The sequence below is a fragment of the Xyrauchen texanus genome, chromosome 40 (genome assembly GCF_025860055.1).
Source record: "Xyrauchen texanus isolate HMW12.3.18 chromosome 40, RBS_HiC_50CHRs, whole genome shotgun sequence".
NCBI classification, from domain to species: domain Eukaryota; kingdom Metazoa; phylum Chordata; class Actinopteri; order Cypriniformes; family Catostomidae; genus Xyrauchen; species Xyrauchen texanus.
In genome coordinates this window covers 10,892,312-10,919,831 of record NC_068315.1, presented here as the reverse complement: position 1 = coordinate 10,919,831, position 27,520 = coordinate 10,892,312, and the positions used below count along the sequence as shown (strand labels likewise).

Below are 27,520 nucleotides of genomic sequence, written 5' to 3'. Positions count from 1 at the left end.
ATTTACATACAATTGAAAATGCTGTTATCATTTACACACCCTCATGTGGGTTCAAACCTGTATGACATTCTTTCTTTCATGGAACCCAAAAAAGGCAGAGTGTTGTGGACTGACAGCCTCAGCCAACATTTACTTTCATTGATTTTAGTTTTTTCATACAATGGAAGTGAATGTTGACTGAGACTGAACACTCCCTAACGTCTCCTTTTGTGTTACACAGAAGAAGGAAAGTCACATGGGTTTAGAACTACATGAAGGGTGCATAAATCATGACAGAATATTCATTTTTGGGGTGAACTATCACTTTAAGATAACTTGCTAGCTTGCAATTGAATTGAACAGTTATTGGGACATTTACAGGTACATCAGTTATTTAGAATACAATTATTTACAATGACCTTTGTGAATGCTCATGCAGAAGGAGTTCTCCCCAAACGAGTATGCAGTAAGCAAGACGTTCTAGACTACTTAAATCTTACCAGAGACAATGAGAAATTCACAACCTGTCGTCCTGCACTGGATTGGATGCATCCCACCATCCTGTACATCGATATTTATCTCTATGGTATCCTCTCGGTGGTGAGTATGACTGCAAACAACATACAAAAGTAAAAATCAAGGATTTTAAATATATAAATATACTGTATATGTGCTAAATAAACTAGCCTTGCCTTAAAATACCCTTTTTTTCAGATTGAAAAGTCACAAATCTTTGTACCTCTTTTATGGATGTCTGTGGTAAGTGTTGAAAAGGATGGCTCAACAAATCTGCTTCCTAGATTGCACTGTGTACATAGAACAAGCTATATAATAACTGGTTAAATTTAGCTCTGACAAAAGCTCTAACTTTTGGTCTAAGTGTATTCATTTTTTATTTGATTGGTAAGATCTGGAACAACGAGCGAATCTCTTGGAATCCTCAGGATTTTTGTGGTATTAACGAAGTGATTTTACCAAAAGAGATGCTTTGGAAACCAGATCTCTTTGTACTTGAGACGTGAGTATATATTAATGATATACATTTTGTTACATAATACAAACATTATATTTTAGTTGAAGTTAAAGAGGTAGCAGTTGCCCTAAAGCATCTAGTGAAAATCAATTGACCTCATTGCCAACATTCTGTAAAACAATACCTTGTTTGGTAATTCAGGATTACCCTGATATTAATCATTTGCATGATTTGGCATGCCCACTGCATGTTGCTAGTCTTCAAAATGTATGATATATCTGGGCAAATTTGCTTTGACATAAAACTAATTTTAGCTGCTATGTTGGAAATCATATTGAGGCTTTTTCCTTGCCGCTGTCGACTTGCTTTTGTAAAGCTGCTTTGATGCATTCTGTACTTTGAAAAGTGGTTGAAAAAACAATTGACATGACCCACACTTTGTTTAGTGCAGAGAAGGAAGATGGACCACTGAGCCCATACTTGTCAATTTCTCATGATGGAAAGGTGATAATGGAAGATGACCATAAAATTGTCAGCACCTGCACAATGAATATACACAAATTTCCTTTTGATACCCAAACTTGCCACTTCACAGTTTCTTCTATTAATCACTCAGGTGAGTAACCACACAAGTGAATTCAAGTGCAAAGTAAATATTCCATAAAACCATACAGAGAAGCAATCACTCTTACTAAACAAAGGCTATTTGCCCCAATGTCTCCGATTGTCAGCTTTATTGTGTTTAGATTCAAATGAATCTTTAATATTATTTGTATCATAATATTGTTCCTTTCCATAATCAATAATTCCCTTTAAGCTTTAAATGTTTTAATTACACTGTACTTTCCTTTATTTCAATTAACTGCTTTACTTTATTCTAAACAGATGAAGAAATAAAGCTGGTTCCTGCCTCAAATGCGTCAAAGGTGACACAGACAGCTCGAGAGTACCTAATGACACAAGGAGAGTGGGAGTTCTTAAACATTTCAGTCTCACACCAGAGAGAGAATTTTAATGGCCGAACATTTGAAATAATTAAGTACACGGTATTAACTCGCCATACAGTTTACGTTATAATGCTTCTGCATTCTGACAATTTATCTTAAAAGGGATAGTTCTTCCAAAAAGGACAATCCTGTCATCATTCACTCACCCTTATGTTGCTCCAAACCTTTTCGTTCTTCTGTGGAATGCAAAGGAAGATGTTTGACAGAATGTTAGCCTCAGTCACCATTCACTTTCATTGTATGGGAAAAGATGCAATAAAAGTGAATGGTAAATGAGGCTATTATTCTGCGAAACATCTCCTTTTGCATTCTACAGAAGACAGGAAGACATACGGTTTGGAACAACATGAGGTTAATCAAAAGATGACAGAATTATACATTTTGGGTGAAATATACCTTTAAAAAAGACCATCATTCTTGTACCATGTTGAGAGATGAACTAAAATATGTAATTCTTTGAGTTTAGATTCCTTTTCGTCTCTTCCTTTTCTCTCAAGATCTCCATCAGAAGGATGCCCTTGATGCATGTCATCAACTTTCAGCTTCCTATATTATTTTTTCTCATTGTGGACCTAGCTTCTTTCTTAATACCTGACAGAGGGGAAAAACTATGCTTCAAAGTAACTGTACTATTAGGTATCTCTGTTCTTCTACTCCTCCTAAATGATATCCTGCCATCCAAGTCTCACAAATGTCCTCTGATAGGTAAGAGTTCTTTTAAACGTTCAGTTCTGTGCTCCTTATAACAGATAAGCCTTTTCACATAATTTTTTCAAAGGTTTAATTCATACAGGATATCAGAGGTATTAACTCCAAGTTTAGATTATCCTGATTGTTTAATGTAAACTCTCCCTTTTTTCTTTACAGCAATGTATGTCATTGTCATCTTTTCTTTCATGTTATTGAGCCTTCTGGAGACAATTTTGGTGATACACTTAATAAATCTGAACTCTGAACAAGACGGTAAGGAACCTATTCAGAGACCTGAAATTCTCAATACATTACGACTTGGGGGAACTGACACCCCCAATTTTGAGACAGGTAAATTACACACATTTTTACAGTGCATGAAACAACAAAATTGTTTATATCCTCCTCTATGATGTCAAGTACTGAGATAAAGAAACATGTTTTGACTTAGTCATTGACGAATGTTTTCTTTCAGATAAAAGGAAAGCTGACTGTATTTCTGAATTGGAGGCTCCCTTTGAGTCTCTGGTGTTGAAGGAAATATACAAAGAAAAAATGAACGATGTGCACCTATTGCAGATTATCCTGGAAGAACTTCAGTCCCTCAAACAGACTCTGGTTCTCTATGCATGGAAAGACAATAACCATCAGAAGTACTGGAAAGGACTGGCCAAATGCATTAACAGAGTTTTTTTTGTGTTCTATCTCAGCTCTATTTCTATCTTCCTTTTCATAATTTTCCTAGAGTGGAGAGATTAGTGATTTCTGACTCTATCACTGAGTTGAATGCTACTGTTTAAAATGACATTTTAATTGCCTTAAATTAATTTTCCCCAAAGCTTACTATTAATATACATGATGCAGTGACGTTGATAAAATGGTGCATTTATTTTGAGTCTTATCTCCTGTGTCTTACAGTATGCTTGCCTTGTGAACTGTACTGTGTGTACACTTTATGAAATGACCACGCTTCATGCCATGAAGGGGCTATCAAATGAGACAGAACATATGAGAACTCTTTACACAATAAAACATTTAACACATTTTTAGATCCACTTTGTTTTCGGCTCCTAATATTACAATACTAATTACTTAATTGACAGCCCTTATAAAATTGATCACGACCATAATTTCTTTAGAAATATCATAGTTACCCTGCTGAAAAAAGAGCACAAAAACAGCCTAAGCTGGTTGGCTGGTACAGGGGTGGGGGGCAAGTGGTGGGTGGGCAGGCTTCTGGGGACCCACCTCACTGGGCTGATAGTAGCTGGTTTAAGCAAGACGTAGCTGGTTTTAAGGGATAGTTCACCCAGATGTTATATATTTTTTAATCTAAATGTTAACTATCTGGTTTTAATGAACAGGTTGTAAGTTATTTAAATATATAGCCTAATGAATAAAATTCTGAGCAATCAATTCAAATAGGCTAGATATGGCATTTGTTTCAAATTATTTATTAGACAGGGAAAATAAAGTGGTTGCACCAGCTGCCCGTCAACCGCACATCTCCAGGGCCGCATTGGGTATATAAATGCTGATATTATCTAGCCCAACAGCCTCTTACATTAGCAGTTTGCAGCTGGAGGCCAGCAAGCTTGTGGCTTTTGGTGGAATAGGGGCATAAGACAATGACTGTGTGGGCTTGAATGCCAGTGAGTGGCACCGCCACCCCAGGCCCACCAGTGGCTATGCTACCTATTTTAATGTTTTAAAATCTTAATTTGTGTTCAGCAGAAGAAAGAAAGTCATACACATCTGGGATGGCATGAGGGTATGTAAACATGAGAGAATTTACATTTTTGGGTAAGCATTCCGAAGGCAAGCTCGGACATCCAGACGCTAGATGGCGCGGGCGGACATCCAGGCGCGAGACACGCTGTCAGTTTGCTGCGCCTCCTGTCACGCGCGAGCAATGACGTGGATTTTCATCCATTGCAGTGAGAAATCAGTTTTAACCCACTGCGCTCGGCTCTACTACTACACTGCAGTGAGACCGGACTGTTCTTTACCATCTGTAAGAAGGTAACAGCTTTCAATTAATGCAACTGGTCATAATATTAAAACGTTGCCGATTTTTCATTGGTAAAGTAAACTTGCCTTACCTTGGACAACTATTTTACCTAGTCCAACCATCTACTGTAGCTGTCAAAACTTCTTACGTTCATGCTAATTTCTTAGTGCATTAGAGCCTTGGTCTGCATGCTCAAATCCTTCTGTTTTTCTGTTCGCTAAACATATATCCTTTTCTCATATGTCCTTTTCACACAGCTTGTGAGGAACAACACAGCAACATGAGTAAAGGCAAAGTTGAGAACCTTAAAGACAAAATAGATGGCAATGAGCTTGATCTGAGTCTCAGTAACCTCACAGATGTGCCAGTCAAGGAACTGGTAAGTATGGCTATACAGTTTTGCTCAATTCAGCATTATTACATTGTTTTTCCAAGCAGCAGTGAAGGAAACTGTTAATCACAGAGCCAAAATCACAGATCCAAATTAGTCAGCCCTACTTGCTTAGTTACCTTGTCTTTATTAATTACAAAAACATACAGGGTATCTGGGATTGTGTTATCACTATCTAGACTAAAGCTTTAATCCTCCACTTCAGCTCCAGTGTTTTAATTTCTCCTGTGCATACACAAAGTGTACGAAAACATTGATCATTGGGAAACACTTACTTTTATGCATAAACAGGAATTATGTTAGTAATACATTTTAACATGAAATGTTGTATACCTTAACATTAACACATTATGAATTAGCATAAATTAATAATAAACAATAGTGCATTTGTAAATCAAACAAGATTAACAAATGCTGTATAATATTGTTGATTTATTAGTTTAGGATGTATGAACTAACCTAATGCAGGAATTGTAACATTATTGTAAACTTTATTGTGGTGTGTATTCTAAAGAGTTGATCTCTGTCCAGGCTGCACTTCCAAAGGCAATGGTTTTGGATCTGTCCTGTAATAACCTCACAACCCTGACTGTAAGTAGCAACTGTAAATAAATAGACATATTAAATGCCTGTTTATCTGTTTATAATGAATTTGTTGTGCATTTGTTTGCTTCATTATTTTCTGTTGTTGTCATTATTACATCACCAGCCGGAATTCTGCAGCTTGACTCATCTTATCAAAATTGACCTGAGCAAGAACCAGCTAGTCTGCTTACCGGAAGAAATCGGACAACTCTGTAATCTCCAGCACCTGGATTTATACAACAACAAACTGAAAATGCTTCCCATTGGCTTCTCTCAGCTCAGGGTGGGTAATAATTATCCTCATTAGTAGAACATGCCATGTCTTAACTTATCTTAACCTTAAAGGGAGAGTTCACCCAATAAAGAAAAAATCATTGAGCTACTCGCTCGCATGTTGTTAACCCATATGACCATCTTTTGTGAAATACAACAGGAGATGTTAGGCAAAATGTCAGTTTCAGTCACCATTTAGATTAATTGCATCTCTCTATGGTGATGGAGACCAACATTCTGTCTAACGTCTCCTTTTCTATTCCACAGAAGACAGAAAGTCATTCAGGTTTGAATTAACATGAGGGGTGAGTACATTTTTGGGTGACTATCCCTTTAATATTTATACTTAAGTAATGGAAGTAAAGCAGCAGATTGTAATGGAATGAATTTGTTTGTTGTAGAGTCTGAAATGGCTGGATCTGAAGGATAACCCCTTGGAGCCAACCCTGGCCAAAGTTGCAGGGGATTGCTTGGACGAGAAGCAATGCAAACAGTGTGCATCCAGAGTAAGCGAGTCCCAGAGATCAGTTCCTTATAGTATAAATATGTTTATATATATATATATATATTTGTATATGTGTACTTTTCTGTGATCAGGTTCTCCAGCACATGAAGGTTCTGCAGGAGGAAGCCGACAAGGAGCGAGAACATCGACTTTTAAAAGAGAGGGGTAGGACAGGCTACCAATCTGAAGCAAAGATGTGAATAAGAACAGATTTTGTAATCCCATTGATTGCTATTATGTGTTGTTGCTGTAATTTTTCTTCCCTTATAGAACTAGAAAAGAAAAAAGAAGCCAAGCAGAGAGAAAAGGAGGCCAGAGAAAGGGAAGCACAGAAGAAGAAAAAAGCGGAAGAGAAAGAGAAGAAGAGACAAGAGTATCAAGCACAGATGGCTGCTCTTGCTGTACAGGAACAACAGAAAAAGAAGAAAGAAGAGAAGAAAAAGAAAGCAGCTCAAAATCAAGGTATGTTCAAACCTTACTTGAAGAAATATTCCACTACTTTGCACTTTTTGTTCACTGTTTACTTTGTGTTCATAAAACATTCAAGTATTTTGATCTGTGTTTCATAAGGTTGGGTATCAAAAACTGGTTTGTATTCAGAAACAGTTCAATTAAATAAAATACAGGAACTCCGTAATTTCATGACATGTAGTTCCATTATTGGTTTTTGAAACCACTGATCCGGATAGAAGACTACTAAAATAATCTGTGTTTCCATCTGAATCAAGTGTGATGAAAGAGTAAGACCGGTCACAGATAATGTAATACAATGAAAAAATAAATAGACAACACATTTTTCTATTTATTGTTCTAATTTACTAATGAATGATTCTTGAACCAGTCCATTTTAACGGAAACGTTCAGAAGGACTCACAAATGAATCATAGACTAACACATTGGTTTAAAATGGCACATTTACTTACTGAACCGTAAGTCATTATTTTTGGTCAAATCCAACTACAAAAAAAACAACAAAACAAAACCTGTTACTGTGTCATGTACTTTACTAAAAAACAGAATAAATCCATTAGTTTTATTTTGGTCTCTTCTCACCCAAAACCGATTGGATCACTGAAGTGAGACCTGTTGTATTTACTGACTGGTTTCTCATATGATGTGTATTTAAAGATATACCCACACGTTAACTTGCAATTCCCATTCCTGGTGTTACAAGGTTGTCATTTGTGTGATCCATGTGTTTATGTTTTAAGTTTTACACTTCCTTTCCTACAGCTAAAAAGACAAAATCAGAGTCTGCACCCAAAGCCAAGCGGTCCTTGTGTTCCCTGTTCTTCTCACTCCTCCTAAAACTCCTGCTCCTAGTCATTGTGGGAGTGTCAAGCTTCTTAGCAGTTTGTCAGTTGACTGAACTAAGGAAGGAGGCGTTCTGTGTTCCACTTAACGTGCACTTTGAGGAGACTGTGAGATGGGCTCAGGGTCTGGATGTCGTGCAGCAAATCGTTAAAAAAATGTCTGATCTCAGAGCATAAGTTTGTGTCCAAGATGACAAATCTGATCAGGATCCATCCTGCCCAGGATCTGAGCTGGCAGGCGACGCATGGGGACCAAGTCACAGACCGGTCAGCAGAAATTCCTATGGAATTGTTTTTCCTGTGTTGTGTCTTTTAAAAAAAAACAAATACAATAATCCATGTAATAACTATGGACCAGCCTGTGAATGAAAGTCCTGCTTGTATGTTTTTAAACTGCCAAAACAGGACAGGAAAAAAGGACTTAAACTGTTAATGAGTAATAACATTTGTGACCTCTGGAGTCTTATGTGACACTGTATGACGTCATTGAAAAATAAAATATTTTCACAAGCTCTCACGTTTATTGTCGGTGATAAAATCTCAATCAAACCTTCAGGAAACTGAATGAGTTTGTGCAATGACTGCTTTCTATATCATCAGCTTTTTAAACCAAATATATCACTGAAATCTTATTTAAAAAAAAAAAAGAAAAAAACCTATTGGTAATATTTTTTTTATTGTTAGTCAAAAATGAACCACAAACAGTATTATAATGATTGTATTTTTGATCCAAGGAAGAAAATACAATAACTTTACTACAACAGAAACAGAACTTAAAGGATTTGTTCATCCAAAACAGAAAATTCCTCATTTACTTGCCCTCAAGCCAACCCATATGTGTATATCTTCTTCTGCAGAACACAAACTGAGATTTTTAGAAGTATATCTCAGCTCTGTAGGTCCTCACAATGAGCGTGAATAGGTGCCAACATTTTTAAGCTCTAAAAGGACATAAAGGCAGCATAAAAGTACGACTCCAGTGGTGTAATCCATATCTTCAGAAGAACTACGTTACGTGTTGGTGAGAAACAAATCAATATTGTCCTTTTTTACTATCAATCTCTACTTTCACTTTCTTCTTTAGTATTTGGCAATTTGCTGTCTTAAATGTATATCACCACCTACATGGCAGGGAGGAGAAATTATAGTAAACAAAATACTTAAATATTGATCTGATACTCACCCACAATTATAAGATTGCTTCTGAAGACATGGATTTAACCACTGGATTTGTACAGATTACTTTTATGCTTTCTTTAAATGCATTTTAAAGCTTCAAAATGTTGGTACCCATTCACTTGCATTGTGATGACCTACAGGGCAGAGATATTCTTCTAAACATCTTTGTGCGTTTAACAGAAGAAAGTCACACATCTGGTATGGCATGATACATGGTATATAAATTTTTGGTTGAACTATTCCTTTAAATAAAATGAATAGTTAAGAGATAAGCATAAGACAAGCTGTTTTATTATTTTGTGCATTTACACAAATAAGTACAATAATAAGATAAGCAACAACAACAAAAAAAGACTATATAATTTTATGTCAATTAATCCATCAAAACAACATGCAGTATGTAGATTGAAAGATAAGGCCGGATTGGTTGTTTTACAGCCCAGTCTTCATTTCCATGCCTTAAAATGTTAAAATCACAATATGATAAAGATACAGTTTTGAAAGTTTAGTTCACATTTAAATCTGAATTAGTAAAATTCAGAAATATTTTGTTACACACAACACAATGTGATTAACATTAAAAGATGTCACCTACTGGAGGTACTTCAGCTTTTTGTGACACAAGGAGTGATTAATTGGTTTTGTAATGAACATTTCATTAAGGCTATTATTTCACAGAGATATTGGTGGGATTGTTGCCTGTCTAAAGTCCCGAGCTTTACCATATTCTCTTTGCTGCATGAAATCCATGTTTCCAAACACAACTTTCTGTAATGCTTCGTTCACAGTGACCCCAAGAGTGACCTCCCTAAAAACTTCACTGATGGAGAGCTGTAGACACACACACACACACACACACACACACACACACACACACGTTACGGTATACAAGATTTAGATGTTATGCCAAAATGACAGTAAACATTTTTGTCTTTCTGAAGAATCAATGTTAAAACTGTTAAAAGACTTGTCAGGATCTTTGGACATAAACTAATGTCAAGGTTTTTTTCATCAGGAAACGACGATAAAAAAGTGAGACACCCCGAATGTCACTGTGTAATTCACACTATGTTCGGGTTCAATTAATTGCATAAGTTTAAAGGAACAGTTCTCTCAATCATTATAATTCTCTCAATTTTCTCAACCTCATGCCATCCAAGATGTATATGACTTTCTTACTTCTGCAGAACACAAACATTTTAATAAGAATATCTCAGCTCTATAGGTCCTCAATGCAAGTGAATGGTAACCAAAACTTTGAAGCTCCATAATGCACACAAAGGCAGCATAAAAGTAATACATATGACTCCAAAGGTTCATTCATGTCTTCCGAAGCGATTTTGGGTGAGAACAGACAAAAAAAAAATATTCTTGCCAATGTAGTCTCTAGGCACAATCATGGTTTCAAATTGATTACACTTCCTAATGCTTGATGTATACACGGAGTGCTAGAAGTGTAATTGAGCTTGAAATCATGATCAACAATGACACTGCAGACTTCAAGATTTATAGAGAAAAAGGAGTTATATTTTGGTATTTTCTTACCTAAATCGTTTGGATCACTTGAGAAGATGGGTTAAATCACTGAACTACTAAGGATTACTAATATGGATTATTTTTATGCTGACTTCATGTGCTTTTGGAGCTTCAAAGTTCTGGTCACCATTTACTTGCATTATATGGATTGTAAAAATCCTCTTATCTGTTCAGCAGAAGTAAGAAATTCATACACATCTGGGATGGGATGGTGGTGAGTAAATGAGGACAGAATTTTCATTTTTGGGTGAACAATACAACAACCAAATTTTTGAGGAATATCAATACAGGGCTACCTTGCAAGTACTGTTATCTAACATAATATTTTCTTCTGAGTAAAGTAATGCTCCTTACCTCTCGGAAATGGAATTTCTTGAACATAGCTATGCTGATTTTGTTATCCAACCCAATCTTGACTTCAAACTTTCGAATTCCAAGTTTGCTGATTCCTGTTGAGGAGTGAGACCATGAGAATACTGTTCACATAAAGAATAGTCACTAGAATAATGGATCCATATCTCATCTGCTTCATCTTACCATAGCACATCATCATGCGTGTTACTTCTTTGCCGAGTCCTTTTCCTCTGTAGTAGGGAACTAAAGGAAATTATGATTTGAGGTTACTGACAGACCAAAGTAAATCTTAATTAGTTCAAAAGCACTTAATAAACCATAACCTGCGATCATGATCTCCAGCTCAGCCAGGGAAGGGTCGCTGGGGTCTGTTAAGAAAATGTTGACATCTCCCACCATGCATTGTTCTTCTGGTATACTCGGATCTGCCCATTTCTGCTTATCCAAGATAATGAAGGTGCACTCTATGGGAGAGCGATCGCAGATGAATGAACACAGAAACAGATCAGGGGAATAGAGACCATGAAGGAATGTAATCAGGACACTAACAGGAAACATGTGCATATGTAAAGTGGAAGCTCACTGTCATCATCTTCTCTCCAGCTACTCTGCATGTCATACTCTTGCTCCAGTGTCAAGGGCTCTGATGCAGTCAGCTTCTGCAGATCAGGAGAGGACATCCATTCATGATATCTGAAAATGTTTAAAATGAGTTAAAAGGGAAATACAACTACAAACAGAAGTAAATTACAATCAAAAATAATTGCCATCTGTGTTACTTCTACTATGCAGAACATTTTCCTGTCATCCATCACTTCTTTTTTTTCCCCCACATATTTTTTGCTGATTTTTTTTTACTAAAGATAAAATACAAATCATACATAAAACTAAATAAGTAGATTAAATAATAATAATAATAATAAAACACTGAAGAAAGAAACAAATTACTTAAAAAAAAAAAAACTAAGAGAAAAAAAACAGGATGTTGGTTTCAAAAAACATTTATTTTCAAACCTTAATTAATTAATTTACATGTTATATTTTATTTAAAATAAAAAAAAGTAAGAAAGCTAAAACATCACCACCTCAATTTAGGTTTTAAATGAGATAAGACCTCATATTTAGTTAAATAATTATGTAAAAAAATTTAAAATCAAGATTCGGAAGAGAGCAATGTAGCCATATTAAATTATAATATTTTTGAGCAAATCTACGTTCACATTCCAAAATTTTATTTCAAATACATGATGCGTGAAACGCTTTACAATTATAAAAACGATCTACTTTTTTCTTCTACTCAGAACAGTTGCAGTGTTTAATCATTTCAATTTTGTCTGAGATTTTCTGTTTACTTTAATGCATAACACATTAAAATGTGTGACGCAAAATGATGGAGCATGTCTTAATAAATTGGGCAAAATGTTCGGCTAGTTAGACAAAAAAATGACATGCTGGATCCATTTATAAATACCTGGGAACATGATCTGCGTTGTAAGGCACCAGTACAACCTTCTGTCCCTCCAGTAATGTATCTTCGTTTATCCTCATAATAAGCAGCCTGTAAAATAAAGTGTTGGATGACTTGATTTGGCACACTAAACCAGTTGTTTATCTTTTCTATCAGTCCTACCTCGGATTTGGTCTTGGATGCAGAATGGGTGCTCAAATAATGTCCATCTGTTTAATTTACGTACATTTTCAACGCATGATACAATAAACACAATGTATGACAAATATAACGAATTTCAATGAATCCCAACTCACATAAACAGCGGCGCATTTATACTGCGTCAGCAAGGTGTCGAAAAGCTAGTGTCGTTTACGTTCTGAGTCACGATACGGCGCAAGATTGGCGCTTCCCCGCAAACTTAAAAAGAAAGACTTCAATTAGATTTACTGGCTGGACATACAGTGTATTGCCGCAATATGTCATACGTAAATACAGTTAATAGTTAATTGTTAATTTTCTTTTCATTATTATTTTTATTGACTCAGAAATGCAAACTGTATTCGTTTTTATAATACCCATCCAACGTAACCACAAGATGGAGCTCAATGTACAGTATTAATATACATAGGACATCGTACAAATTCCTGGTGCGTATTTGGAGTTTACTAATAATTAAACTTTACTAAAGTTTAAAATACTCTACCCTAAATTACCTTGTACAATTTTTGGATAATAATAATAATAATAATAATAATAATAATAATAATAATAATAATAATAAAAACCTGCCGATTTATTAAGAAAAATTCCATGTGCTTCATCATATTTTCCTCTTTAATTGATGTTTTCTTGGGAATAAGTTATTAAATCATCATCCTCCAGGAAGTGACTTAATTTTGGAGGGAAAACAACAGCACAGTTACTAGTAAGTTTTATTTATGGTATTATTTGGTCTCACTCTTAAACACTCCATTCAGTTTGATAATATTACATGAATCGTTATGATGATATCAACATTTCAAAAGGTGTTTAAAAATGTCAAATGAACTTGAAGTTGACACCCCGATGTAAGCAAACTCTCACCCTGTCTTCTAAAGGGTGTAAATTATGCCTTCAGAGGGCAGTTTGAAGGGAGAATAATCATTAAAGCCATGCAAAGCAGGGGTGGGGGCAGCACCTTTCTCCCATCACTATCTTGTGGGCTCTGTGTGTGTGGGGGGCGGCCGATCAGGTACCTTGTCATGCCGCCGTAGGTGGCTGCCTATATCGCCAATATATAGTGATGCAAAGGCTGCATGGATCTTCATGTATGTAAATAAGTCATGAGGTTTAAATTATTTTAACAGCCACTAAACTTCAAAAGTAAAGTCTTTCGAAAGGAATAGGGCATATGATCCTTTCTGAATGGAATGCACCCTCAATCTCTCAATCCTTCAATGGGGAATGGCAAACCTTAGATGTTGATCATCGTTCTATTGGGTTCCATCCAGTCAATCAAGGTTCCCACAGTCTAGAGTATTGCTCTTTGTTAATGCAAATTTCTATAGAATATAAGCATATAAAAAATCCTTATCCATTAGTTATGAACAGCCAAAAAAGTCATGGAAATTCAATGACCAAAAGGTGTGGGAAGTGGGAACAATTACCACTTAATATTCTTGCCAATCAAGTTTTAAATAAAACAATTTAAGTGCCTGAGATTTACCAGAGCATATTTCTGAAAGCCTGGCATACCATTTTATATAAATACTTTAAATTACAACACAAGCATATTCATTTTTATGAAGTTGCAGAATTAAAAAGAAAAACACCCTACAGCTCAAATAGACAATGGTACTGGGCCAGTGATGGGAGAAATTTGTCTGGTCCAGTATCTGTGCTCTACTTCCAGGTATTCATGCCTGACATATTTACCCATTAAGATTTCCTTCTACACAGGATTACTTATTTTTTGTTTTTCACTGAGCTCTTTTTGTGATTCCCAAATGAAACACCGGGGCCAACAGCATTAGAGGCCAACTTCATGCTGAAAAGGGCAGTTTGTCATGTATCTGAGTTAGCAGGCCAGGACTGTTCTTAAAGTGACAAGCTCTTCAAATGTGTTTCCTTTCATCCCTGTCCAGCTTGACATTCTTTATGGACCAGTGGGGTGTTCGCCACCATGTACCTGCCACCTCCCTCATGCCAGTCATCCATGGCGTGAATGTGACGAGCCATCACTCAACGATAATGAAAGGGATTCATTCAGCTCACTCGCTGGCTCTCTTTCAATTCATTTGGGAGTTGGGACAGAGGCATTATAAAGGTAGGAGATGGGCCATTTGTAGATGTATGAATGAGAGAAAATGTAGCGTGCACTTTGTGTGTGTGTGTGTGTGTGTGTGTGTGTGTGTGTGTGTGTGTGATTTCAGCTAAAGAAGCACAATTAATGATACAAGTGTTGTCAGATTTTATTCCTGATTTGAAATATGTTACTGGAATGTAATCTTGACCTACAGTTTAGGAGATTTTGTTTTCCCCCTCTCAAGTAGAGGAGCTGTAGCTGCATGACTGGAAATAGCTTACCATTATGGTCGCTGAGTGAACTGACTTGCCTTAAAAGAGCCTTTGATTGGATTTTGAATTGAATTTGCTACACCCCACAGGATGTTGAATTGAAATTTGAATTGTGGAGTGGAAAAGGAATTTACTGAATTGCACTTTAATGACATTCAACACAGTCCCTTAACAGAGGATTTTTATCAGCCCAACATAAGAGAACCAAGTCTGATTGGAGATAAGAGAAAGATTTATTTTAGTGAAAGTCTTACCCCATAAAATCTAGCACAAGTTGATTATTTTTGTAATTAATATTTTTCAACATTATGATCGTTCCCGACAAGGCCTGTTGCACTGCAGAAAATACACAGGAGAAATCAACAGCTTTATGGAGCATATCTTTGAATGCGCCATGATTGATGACTGTCCTCCCTTGTCATTTAAGAAATATGTTGAAGGTCTGTCATGTATTGTGATGGCTTTATATGCTACATTGCAATGAGTATCTGTAATGCATACATTCTTGTGTCTATACATGTCTAACATGGGACAAAGGATAATTTTATCCCAAAATGTAAGTTGACTTACCGACCACATCATTATCTGCTAAGTATGGTGCCACAGCTGCATTTTTAATATAGCTGAAATGATGATGTAGAGAGATTGCACAACAAAATATTAAACCAAGTGGCAATTTTTTTAAAGAAAGATAACACAGTTACATTTCTTTTCAAGTGCTATTTTGGTTCTAAATTATAACAATAATTATATTGTTCAATATTGAGAGAATTTGGAAAACACTTTCTGGTGAAGTTTTTCAAGCATGTCCACAGTTAATGTGATGGACTACACCTGTGATTACTCTGCTTGGGCGTGAAATTTAGGGGAACTGACCTCATATACATCCACTAAAATGACCTTGAAACTAGCTGGTTAAAATTAATTGCTAAACAATTGCTCAGTAATTTAAGTATGTTCAGAGAAATGTGGTTTGCAGATACCACTTGCTTTGACATATTGGTATCTAACTGAATTAATTTCCTTTTAAAGTGTCCAAATACATTTTGGGGCCTCTTTAACAGTTATATCACATATATCAGTTATATGTCACCTATTTAAACTATAGTATATCTTTTGTGAAAACCAAAACAAGTAAGTGTCTTCTACAGTGATTGCTTTGCACAATTTATTCTAGTATAGTTGACCATGCCGCCAATTTGATAATATTGTCAGAGTAAATCTTTGTGACACTCTGCCTACCCATATAAGAAAATAAGATCTCCACTGAATAATAGGATAATTACTATATATCACACCTATCCTTCATAAGCCTCTTTTGTGGAACATTGTGATATGCAGGATCCTGACTTGAAATACCCTCTCAATTTATTTTATCAGGAGATGAATGCAAAATTTAACATTACTCCGACTCTGATGTGAATTGTAATTTTCTAATTTCTTGTTCCTATTTTGCATCATGCAAGAAAAAATGTGCTACTCATTCTTTGCCCTGAAACCATATAATGGAATAAAAGTAAGGTAAATTGGTGTGAAATGTGTTTCACCAACCCCAAGTTATTACCTTTGTGAAAAGCTGCTTCGGTATTTTCAGGAATTAAACATATACTGCTATAGCATGGTTGATTTTCTGACTTGCGTCACTGTTCCGTTGGCTGCTTTGAACTTTATTTGTCTAAATCCTGTCCTAAGTTGGTAGCAAAACCTTTGCACGAACTAGAGACAGTTCAGTGCTCTTGTGACATCTTCAGCCTGAAAAGACACACTTATACATGGCCAACCCATTCCAGTGTGCCTTTCAACACTAGTGAAGGAAACATGACAATCAGAATCCAGAAATGTGTGCTGCATGGAGCTTCATGTATGGTAAATAAGACATGAGGTATAAATTATTTTAACAGCCATTGAACTTAAAAGTAAAAGTGTCGTATAATGGTTCTACCATTGAAACCAAACCAGTAATATATTGATATCATCTGTAACCATGTTCTCTTATTAGGTTTAATTTAGGCTGAACATTTTGTAAGTTATACCAAAACATATATTTAAAAGCCAGCTGAAACTTAACGAAGTATGTAATTATTTTTGTCACTGTTGACAAAAATGCAAATTAATCCATTAATGTTTAATAGCCTAAAGTATTGCCTGCAATCTCAGAGAACAACTGAACATAATTGCACTTGTGTTTTATTATTGCATATTGCAATTATTTCCATAAATCCTGATGACATAAGGTTTTTAATTTTAAGTTCTGTGCATTAAAAGACAGAAAAGAAAGTACAAAATACATGTTATAACAGTTTAAATGTTGCTCAAAATGTATTAACGTTTTTAAATACTTCCATATTCATGCTTTGTCACCGTAATTAAAAAAGGTGCAACAATTTCAGATTTTCAGAAACAAATTTTGATCACGGTTATAATTAAAAAGCCATTGCATCTTCAACTTATGTCAGATTTTATTAACAGTGTTACGCCCCCACTTTCCTATATGCTATTATGAAAATAATTACATTTCTTGGGAAGGTGGGTTAATTGGAAACTGATAATACATTTACTGATAAATTAAGAACAGTTTATTGTATACGAAATTTAAAGGGATAGTTCACCCAAAAATTTAAATCTGTCATCATTTACTCCACCTCTTGTTGGGTAACAATTGTATGACTTTCATTCTTCTCTGCAACATGAAATCAGATATGCAGAATGACAGGCTCAGTCACCATTCACTGTCATTCAATCATCTGAAATATCCTTTTAATAACAATATCTTGATAATCTACCAATTATGTCAATGGTTGTAACAAAAGTAAAGAAACCACAAGAATCTAAGTAAGCTACCCTCTCTCTCTCTGTCTTTGACCTTGAGGGTTTAAATATAAATTACAAGAACTTTGATTGCATAATCATGTTTATTTAAGAATCTCTTGTGAGTCAGTGTTCAAGTTTAGTAAGATTATGAGTCATTCTTGAACACTGATAGATCATCCCAGTTTATGCTCTCAAAATTTTCATCATTGCTATCATTTATGTTATTTTTGATGGGACACCTGTTTTAGCATGGCTGCGTGTGCTGCATTTATGAGCCGTGTGTTTTTTAAAGTATTGAAACATTGTGGCGGCGTAGTGGGAATGCAACAGGATGACGTGGCAGATGGTTTATTAGAGCTGATCTCAGCTGGAAGGCCTGAATTACTGTGGGTATGTGACACTCTCACAGTCTGGTGCAAGTCACATACGCGCATACACACATGCACACAACTTGGCCATTCACTAATCCCATAGAGCGTTTCCAGATCACACAGTGATTTCAATGACCACATATGCTGGACCCATATTCATCACGCACAAACATTATAACCACTGTCTATTCATCAGAAGTTCCTAAATGTTCTAGAGAAATGCTTTTAAAGGTTAACATTTAGTGAATAGCTAATGTTGCAAAATTTCATAGTAAAATAGAGCCAAAAATAAGTTTGAAACAGCATAGCCTACTGTTTGCGAACAGTCACACACCATTTGCAAGGAGCATTTAAATATGACATCATCTAATATGACATTAAAATGTGTTATCAATTATATAATTTCATATAATTTTCAAACATTATATGAAAAATTATTATTTCGTTATTTTACTAACCCAACTAATGACTCGTCGGCGCTTTATCAGTAGGTTGCACGACACGTGAAGCATTTTTTTTTAGCTTTCACTTAAGAAGAGTTGTGCACTTTTTATTTTAATATATCTCTTTACATAAATACTATTTTCCACTTAAAAACTATAATTTTGTTATTTTACTCACTGATGAGCAAAAGGTCGAGGCAGAAATGACCATGTACCTGCAGGAAATGGCCATTGATGGGGAAGAGGACCCGCTGACTTGGTGGAAAACGAACGACAAAAGGTTTCCGTTCATGGCAAGATTAGCACGGAAACATCTGTGCGTGCTACCAGTACTCCATCAGAGCGGGTCTTCAGCACAGCGGGTAGTGTAGTTACTCCAATCCGCAGCTTATTAAAACCAGATAAAGTGAATATGTTGGTATTTCTGGCCAGAAACATCGAAATTTAAACATGGTCTATGGTGAAAGATATTAGACTTTACGGATTTTTCGCCATCCGTTGCGGAGCTATTAGATTTTGCATATTATTTTTTAAACGTTCATTTGTGTAGTTCATATGACCACTTTACAATATTTCAATAACATAATTTATTTTGTAGCCTGTGCTGAAGTTAATTGTGCTGCTAATTATAAGTGAAATGTTAATGCCGAGTTTCGGTCTGAGTGTTGTTCCCGTTTTCCTGTTCTTTATTTGTTGTTCTTCTATGTTTTAATAAATGTGTGTTATTCATATTCACCTTGTTTCTTTCATTTGATTTGACATTGTGGATTTATGGCCAAGGAAATTTTTCTTTGTTAAGAAAAAAGTTATTTGACATTCGCTGGTCTGGGTTGATCTTAAACTGCCGCTTCAGTGTATACAAGAGCTATGTGACAATGAGCAAGATTTTCTGAGACACTACAACTACTAATAATTAATTAATAAAGGCTATTTTCTTGTAGCCTACAACATAACATATTTTAATCTAAATGTACAGTGTAAGACATGTAAAAAAAAGACAAGAAGCTAACAATGTCAAGATCAATATTTGTGTAGCCTGTCTGACACGGTATTTTCACAGACTAACACGTCACGTCTCTGGCATATACTACAATATTTAAAATAGCATATATGCATTAGTTATATTCTCAATTTAATTTACAGAGCAATCCCTGCAAAGTTTTTAGGTTAACTATAGAAGAGACTAGGATTAGTGAGTCACACTAGCAAGAATCGCAAAAGGGGGCGTGGCATCACGATGGTGGCTCTACATCGTGATGTTGGTCAGCCATCATCGGCACAACCCTACTTCTCGATGATTAAAAAGTAAAAGTAAGATTAAGATTAAAAGTAATATATATGCAGTAGACAATGTGTCATTTGTAATGTTTACCTTTTGCATTTATGGTGCTAATGCACTAACACACTACTTGGCCATAATATGCACCGGTTACACTCTTTATTGTAATTTATGATGATACTACTGCAAAGATGGGTGTACAAAAGAGTGTTATTGGGCAGAATGCAGACAAAAGAATGAGGATATCATGTCTTGGGCAGATGTGTGAAAAACCTAGAGTTCTAGCAAACTTGCCGCAAAATTGACACTCTATATTTTCACATGCAAATGAGCTTACTATTCGCCTCTAATAATTGCCAGAAGTTTACAGCTCTTCACCGATAGTGGTGAACCTGCAGTAAACCTTTGGTGACAATGAAAAGTTTGCCACAAAACTCATTTGCATGTGAAATTATTGAGTTGCGAATTTGTGGCAAGTGTGCAGCAACTCTAGATTTTATTGTAAGAATGATTTTCAGCTGCATATGGCACATGAGTGAAGCAGCATATCAAACAAAAGAGTGAATGGGCACTTAAGAGTATTTAATTCCTGTAAGAGATTCGATTCCTACTATAGACTAACAAAGAAACTTGCATTACAAGTTTTTTCGAAAATGTCTCTATGCGAACAATCGTACAGATGTTGGTAAATTTGCAGTAGCTCGCTAATAACTCTGCATTCTGGTGTGTTCATGATGACTGAGCCTAACTGACTGAACAGGAATTAACTGTCAGCCTTAAAGTAGGTGGAGCTCCAGGTCACACCTACCGATGACAGACACTAAAAATGTGTTTAGTTTTCAGTTTTTCTGAAAGTTTGCACTGGCAAGCTGTTATGAACCAAAGACGCCTTCTTTATAGCCAGATTTAGTTCTTAATTATGTCACACCCGTTCATTCTTCAATTTCGTATAATGTGTCTTCTTATACCAGTGAGGCTTTCAACAAACAACTTTCCTTAAGTATAAAAATTAAGCTGGTAACTTGTACTGCTGCGTACTTATTGATACCTCAAATTATGCTCCTTAGACAAGATATGAACCCATATCTAGGGACCAAAATATCATAGAGACTTTCTCTAGATATTCTCTATTGACTTGGACCAGTAAGGAACCTCCTTCCAACTACTCAGAACACTCAAGCAACTAGCTAACAATGAACTTGAAACCAACCAGAACACCCTAGCAACCACGTAGTAATGCCCTGGTGACAACTCAGACCACACTAGCATTGAATTAAATTCAACTTTGTCACCATAGTTAAAATAACAAACAGAATTTGTAATAAATTCAGCTCACCAAAGTGTGATTTGAATCGAAAGTCTATAACTTCAAGGATTAGCCACTGTTGCGTTATACACTGGCCTCCGATACCTTCCACATTACAGAGACTGTGTTTGGGTGACCTCTGAGAGAAAGGACAGATGGCGTTGTGGGAGAGGGGTCTTTGTGATCACACTGTTCACCCTGGACCACCATATCAATGGCAAGCCACAGTCTCTTTCTGGAAGATATGTCAGGCGTATTTTCTCTTTGGCTTGTCTGACGTGTCTTTTTGAGGACACACTGCACAAGCACAGCTAATTAGAGGTAATAAAGTATCAGACATCAGGGGGACAAACACACTTGTGAAAATGGCCTCACGCCGAGTACAATATTGCAAGGCATGTGAAAAAGCTGTCTCTGTCACACAAGGGCAGGGTAGAGAGGTGGAGTGGACGGTCTGACTACAACCGGCCATTCACATATTCTAGGAATTTAACCAAGCTGTATTCTGAGCACCAATTCTGTAAAAGGTCAGAAACAGAATAGAAATAGTAAAATAATCAGTAATAATAATTTTAATGTGTATGAGAGGTGTATAGGAAACACTAATATAAAAACAGATCAGTGTGGATGTGGCCTTAGATGGCAGCAAATTCATGCAGCATAATCATGCTGTCTACCTTTGTGTTGGGAGTGCATATATGATGCCTTAAAATCTAGGCAGCTTAGAAGTATTTGGAACACCATCTGTATTATTTGGCTTCTTTAACTTTCCTAGCTGTTATTTCCAAATATCTTTCTTATTATGATATGCTAGTCCACGTCCAAAGCCAAAAAGACAATGACAGATTGAAAGAATTCAAAAACTTTCTGTGAACTATGTAAAAATTGTGAATTATTCATGCATGGCTCATCATAAGGGATTGTCAGTAGAGGACTAATCTTTAACTGAGGCTTAGTTCTGGGGAAATGAGGTCCATTTAATGAGATATGTAAAAGATAATTATGATTATGACCCCCGAGATGCAGAGTTCTCAGTGTAATTAGAGATAAAATTGCAGCAGGATATATTGTAGCCTATAGGCAAGACAACAAAAGACCAATGTGTAGAAAAGCTTATTAGATGGGTGGTTATAGAACTGTGTCTCTGTATTTTTCAGGGAATCAAGCTCCCCTAAGTTCAGTTTTTGTCATTGTTAATGCTATTATTATTTATTTACTAATTATTTATTTACCACAGTTGTCTTCTGTGTGTCATAGGGAAATAATTAATTATCTCATTAAGGGCTTTCATGATCATGTCATATAAATTGTCATTTTTTAAGGTGTGCTTTTTTCCTGCTCATGTGCTTTATACACCTTAAGAAGTCATTTTTACATATTTAACTTTGAATATATAAATCAAATAATAAAATAGGAATAAACTATAATTCGTACAATGATTTTAAGGCTCTGCGATGGACTGGCGACCTGTCCAGGGTGTCCCCCGCCTTTCGCCCAATGTTAGCTGGGATAGGCTCCAGCCCCCCGCGACCCTGTACACAGGATAAGCGGTTGACGATGGATGGATGGATGGATGGATTTTAAGGCTTTAAAAACTGTTTTAAATATCAAAATATTTCTAAATACTTAAAATATGTCTCTCTTTTTGGTCAACTTTAGTTTATCAATGTTACATTTAAATGAATCTTTTTCAATGGATATAGTTTTGTAAGGCAGAGACTGCATTGCTCAGGTATCCTGTGTCTTTTCTTGAAAGTCAAGTTTTTTTTTTTTTCAATTGTCAAATTAGAAATGGGACAGCTCTGTCATTAATGTATGTTGTGCTACAAGACTAGACCTAATTCAGTCTCTTGCTCAGGCCGCTCTTAAAAGTTTTTAATCAGTAAATTGCATATTAATTATTGCCATTTATTATTCTCTGATTGGTAATGTAATCAAGAATGTAATAAATTAATCCATAAAAATGTAACTGTAATCTGATGACACATATTACACTGCATGCCCAATTATTAGGCAAATTGTATTCCTCAGGATTAATTTAGTTGTTGTCAAAAAGTGAGTTTTGTCTTTCTCATTGGAATATATAAATGTGCACAATTATTAGGCAAATAAATTACAAAAATAATTTCTCCCAACTCAGTTGTTTATTTTCAATTTTTAGAGTAGGTGCAACAAATAAGCAACGCAAAATGACAATTAAATAAAATGTTTGACCTTTCAAAAATATTCAGTGACCAATATAGCCACCCTTCGTTTCAATAACTGCGATGAGGCTTCCATCCATGTAGTCTGCCAGTTTCTTGCATGGTTCACGATCAACTTTAACTGAAGCAGCAACCACAGCCTCCCAAATTCTGTTCAAAGAGGTCTATTGTCTTCCCTCACTGTAAATCTCATGTTTGAGAAGCGCCCACAAATTCTCAATAGAAATTAAGTCAGGTGAGGAAGGGGGCCAAGTCATTATTTGGGCATCTTTGAGGCCCTTGCTGGCTAAGCAAGCAGTGGAATACTTGTGCATGTGATGGAGCGTTGTCCTGCATAAAGATCATGGCCTGCTTGAATGCTGAGGACTTCTTCTTGTACCACTGCTTGTAGAAAGTACATTCCAGAAACTGGCAGTAGGTTTGAGAGTTGAGTTTCAGTTCATCTTCAACTCGAAAGGTTCAACTAACTCATCCTTATGATAGCAGCCCTTACCAATACCCCTCCTCCACCTAGCTGGCATCTGACTCGAAGTGGTGCCCTGTGTCCATTAGTAATCCAGCCATGGGCCCATCCATCTGGTCCATCAAGAGTCACTCTCATTTCATCTGACCATAAAACCTTTGAAAAATCTTTCTTCATGTATGTCTTTGCTCAGTCTTGATGCTTCAACTTGTGAATATATTCAGTGGTGGTCATGTTTCAGCCTTCTTGACCTTGGCCATGTCTCTGAGCACTTGACACCTTGTACTTCTGGACACTCCAGGTAGGTTGCAGTTCTAGAATGTGGTAGCATTGGAGGATAATGGGTTCCTGGTAGTTTCACGTTTTATTCTTCTGAAGTCTTTTGCAGTTATTTGCACCTTTTCTTCTCTGTGTGTTTTTTGCATCCCAGTTAAATATTCGCAACAAAACGTTTGATTGTCCGGTGGTCATGCCTCAATAGTTTAGCTATTTCAAGAGTTTTACATCTGTGTGAAAGGCATTTTAAAATATTTGACTTTTCGGTGTCAGTTAAAACACTTTTTTGGCCAATTTTACCTGAGGTAACGAAGCTGCCTAATAAATATGAACACCTTGATATAAGGTGTTAGTCCCTTTAGCCACACCCTCCCTCATTACACAAATACATACCACCTGAAAATGATTGAATCCAATAAGCATTCAAGTTTAAATGGTTTGGAATTGGAAAATATGCATGGAAATATTGATAAGATCAGAATACTCACTTGCCTAATAATTGGGCACGCAGTGTGTACAAATGTGATAAAATCCAATTAAAAGTAAAAAAAAATTTGTAATCTAATTACATAATATGTAATTCGACACTACCCAGCACTCCATTTAAATTGAGAAGGGTCTCTTTAAGTCTTCATTTTCCCGTCAAGAGGCTGAACAGTAGTGACAGTCCATGTCTCTGACGACAATTAGAACCTGACACGGACCAGCTTTTGAATATAAGGTGCAACCTTTTCTCCTGATGAGTGCTATCTGATGGACATCAGATGAAAGGATAATAACATTGCATTGAGGGCCCTTTTACGGTCACAGGATGTAAGACTGATGCTCTCTGACAATGCCAGTCCCTATTGTTCCTCATATGATGGACTGACTGAATAATTGATTTATACAGTATATATAGGGAGGCCAGGGCTAGTTGTGACACTTTTTCTCCAGTTAATTTTTCTCAGAATTGGTTTAATTTTTGTAAGTCAATACCTTAATACTAAGAGATAATCCACTCAAAAATGTAAAATCATTAACTCACCCATATGTCATTTTGAACACATATTGTTTGTCTGTCTTTCTTTCTTCCTTAGAACACAAAAGGAGATGTAGGCATAATGAGAATCGTCGTCATGCCAAAAAATGCAATGAAAGTGAATAGTAACTGTCAGCCCCTAATATTCTGTCTAACGCCTCCTTTTTTGTTTCACAATTAATTAAAGTTATATGGGTTTGGAACGATATGAGGGTGAGTAAAGTGTGTTGTGTGTATGTGTCTGCCCTAAAAGAGAAAAACTCAGAATTCAGAGAGTGTGAAAAGGATTTAGTCAACCTGTCGCATGATTCAATAACTCAGGAGACTGCGCCACATATCCTTACATGGATGGGATTGTAGTCCGACAAAATTGTCAGCCAGACATGCCGTTCCACCCAGTGTTCATGCACCATGGGTGCATAAACATGTTCATTACAACCAGGTCAGTGGCAAATATTGTCATGAAGTTTAATGACTCTCATTTCTTCATTAATCGAGCCACGGTGTTGAAACAGGGGGCGCTGGAAGCGGAAAAGCAATATTTTGCACTTGTGCATACATTTCTGCTCTAATTAATTTAGCTTCTTAATTAGGCTGGTTTGATTGTAATGTATTCAGTTGATTAATGATGCTAAAGGAATGTTTCAGTCTCATCTGGAGAGCAATTATCGGTGCACCCGAGCTCTAGTGCACCTGTCAAGCTCTGAACTAAACTTTCATATACTCAAATTCTGTTACATTGCTTGCTAGAGGGACTCTGTGAGGTTTAAAGGGTAGTTCACTCAAAAAATTAAATTCTCCTACACAATCTCACAGTGAAATAGTAAGGATTCATATGACTTTTCTAAATTTGCCTAATTCGTGTGATATAATATGCCTGCACTCATATGAATTAGTACGACCTTTACTACAGCCAATGATGGACAGTTACTTGCTTCTGTCACACACAACAGCTTCCTTTCATGTTTACACACTCTACTGATCGGTGAGGTTTAGATAAGGGGTTTGGGTGAGGGCATAATATTAATAAGCATGTCCTTGACACCTCGCTCGTGGAATTTGTGCTTACTTCCGCATTACACATCCGGCCATTTGCATGTGATGAAATTGGACGAATTCATACAAACAAAATCTTACAACTCGTAAAATATGAACAAGTTTTTGGGTTCATATTTTATCGGGTTGAAATTCTCTCATTATTTACTAACCCTCATGCAACCCCAGATGTGTATGACTTTCTTTTATCTGCAGAACACAATTGAAGATTTTTAGAAGAAAATCTCAGCTCTGTGGGTTCATACAATGCAAGTGAATGGGTGCCAACATTTTGAAACTCCGAAAAAAGGGCAACATAAAAGTACTCTAGATGACTCCATATCTTCTGTAGTGATATGATAAGTGTGAGTGAGAAACATATCAATATTTATGTCCATTTTCCTTCACTTTCTCCTGGTTTTGGTGATTCACATTCTTCATGCATTTCACCAACTACTCGGCAGGGAGGAGAATTTATGATAAAAAATTACTTAAAGATTGATCTGTTTCTCACCCACACCTATCATATAGTGTCCAAATGCATGGATTTAATTACTGGATTCATATGGACTACTTTTATGATGCCATTATGTGGATTTTGGGACTTTAAGTTGTTGGCACCCATTCACTTGTATGGACCTACAGAGCTGAAATATTCTTCTATTGTGTTCTGAAGCAGAAAGAAATAATACACATCTGGGATGCCAGGAGGGTGATTCAATCATGAGAGAATTTTCCTTTTTAAGTGAACTATCCCTTTAAGATAATGGATGTTATGGTTTTGGCTCAAATACACAAATAGTGTTTTATGAGGATATTGTACTGATTGAACAAATCCTCATATTTTTCTCTCTTAATTTGAGGAGAGAAGTAGACAATAAATATACTTAACTAATGATGATGTACGTGATCCTTTCTATCAGAGTCTGTGTTTGTAATGTAATGGTCAATTTAAAAAATAAAAAAATGAAAGTAACCTTTTAGTAGCATAGTGATTTGTTATTACCCAACTTTCCAATGTCCATTTACGGCAGGTTGTTGCATCTGTATGTGTCTATGTGCTGATTTGAATGAGTTTGTTTGTCTCGGCCGGATTACAGAAATAGGTGCTATAAATATATGCTCAAAAGAGAAACAGAATGAAAGAGACACAGGACACCACTTTTTTTTGTCATCATAGCTATAGCTGTAATGCTAGGATGTCTCACTTGCTCTTCGAAAGTCAAATCTTTGAAAGAAAATCTTCTGTTGACCAATTCAACCTCATCTACAACCAGTGACATCAATTGAATACCGGCAAACCCTTTGGATATACTGTATGTTAATATTCTCTAATTTCTCAAAATGTACTCTCAAAATCATTTTCTTACTCAATATGTTTGTATAATATAATATAAAAATATATAAACATCCTTAAAACAAGATACATTTATTTGACAAGCAAAATTACGTATGGTATTAAGTCTTGTTTTCAGAGAAATCTAGAAAGATTCAGTGACGTTTATACTA

The 27,520-nt window shown here is 36.0% G+C and overlaps 3 protein-coding genes across 4 annotated transcripts; 2 read left to right on the top strand and 1 right to left on the bottom strand.

The window, feature by feature from the left end:
* Positions 1 to 393: 393 nt before the first annotated feature.
* On the top strand, positions 394 to 3,583 carry LOC127633159 (5-hydroxytryptamine receptor 3A-like). The gene is made up of 8 exons (XM_052112041.1): positions 394 to 579; positions 888 to 997; positions 1,399 to 1,568; positions 1,838 to 1,998; positions 2,457 to 2,664; positions 2,827 to 3,000; positions 3,125 to 3,302; positions 3,568 to 3,583. The coding sequence occupies exons 1-8, from the start codon at positions 394 to 396 to the stop codon at positions 3,581 to 3,583; spliced, it is 1,203 nt and encodes a 400-aa protein (XP_051968001.1).
* Positions 3,584 to 4,551: 968 nt separating this feature from the next.
* On the top strand, positions 4,552 to 8,235 carry lrrc59 (leucine rich repeat containing 59). Its single transcript, XM_052113099.1, has 8 exons — positions 4,552 to 4,671; positions 4,918 to 5,039; positions 5,583 to 5,642; positions 5,761 to 5,919; positions 6,311 to 6,415; positions 6,507 to 6,579; positions 6,685 to 6,876; positions 7,648 to 8,235. Exons 2-8 carry the CDS (start codon positions 4,941 to 4,943, stop codon positions 7,902 to 7,904), a joined length of 945 nt encoding a protein of 314 aa, XP_051969059.1. The 5' UTR covers positions 4,552 to 4,671; positions 4,918 to 4,940; the 3' UTR covers positions 7,905 to 8,235.
* A 157-nt stretch (positions 8,236 to 8,392) lies between these two features.
* Positions 8,393 to 12,581, bottom strand: LOC127633589 (alpha/beta-tubulin-N-acetyltransferase 9-like). Of its 2 annotated transcripts, XM_052112803.1 has the most exons (8): positions 12,561 to 12,581; positions 12,427 to 12,473; positions 12,268 to 12,354; positions 11,380 to 11,489; positions 11,120 to 11,260; positions 10,980 to 11,039; positions 10,797 to 10,891; positions 8,393 to 9,737 (listed from the first exon to the last, which is right to left on the bottom strand). In XM_052112803.1, exons 3-8 carry the CDS (start codon positions 12,342 to 12,344, stop codon positions 9,579 to 9,581), a joined length of 642 nt encoding a protein of 213 aa, XP_051968763.1. In that variant the 5' UTR covers positions 12,345 to 12,354; positions 12,427 to 12,473; positions 12,561 to 12,581; the 3' UTR covers positions 8,393 to 9,578. The 2 variants fall into 2 exon arrangements, with proteins under 2 accessions (XP_051968763.1, XP_051968762.1); XM_052112802.1 differs by having other exon boundaries at positions 12,427 to 12,580.
* Positions 12,582 to 27,520: the final 14,939 nt, after the last annotated feature.

Coding starts and splice junctions, on each gene's coding strand:
- LOC127633159 (XM_052112041.1), top strand. CDS start 394: ATGACCTTTGTGAATGCTCATGCAGAAGGAGTTCTCCCCAAACGAGTA. Junction 580..887: donor TCTATGGTATCCTCTCGGTG/GTGAGTATGACT, acceptor TTGATTGGTAAG/ATCTGGAACAACGAGCGAAT. Junction 1,569..1,837: donor TTCTTCTATTAATCACTCAG/GTGAGTAACCAC, acceptor TATTCTAAACAG/ATGAAGAAATAAAGCTGGTT.
- lrrc59 (XM_052113099.1), top strand. CDS start 4,941: ATGAGTAAAGGCAAAGTTGAGAACCTTAAAGACAAAATAGATGGCAAT. Junction 5,920..6,310: donor TTGGCTTCTCTCAGCTCAGG/GTGGGTAATAAT, acceptor TGTTTGTTGTAG/AGTCTGAAATGGCTGGATCT. Junction 6,877..7,647: donor GAAAGCAGCTCAAAATCAAG/GTATGTTCAAAC, acceptor CCTTTCCTACAG/CTAAAAAGACAAAATCAGAG.
- LOC127633589 (XM_052112803.1), bottom strand. CDS start 12,344: ATGAGGATAAACGAAGATACATTACTGGAGGGACAGAAGGTTGTACTG. Junction 11,040..11,119: donor GCTGGAGATCATGATCGCAG/GTTATGGTTTAT, acceptor AATTTCCTTTAG/TTCCCTACTACAGAGGAAAA. Junction 9,738..10,796: donor AGAAATTCCATTTCCGAGAG/GTAAGGAGCATT, acceptor GTGTGTCTACAG/CTCTCCATCAGTGAAGTTTT.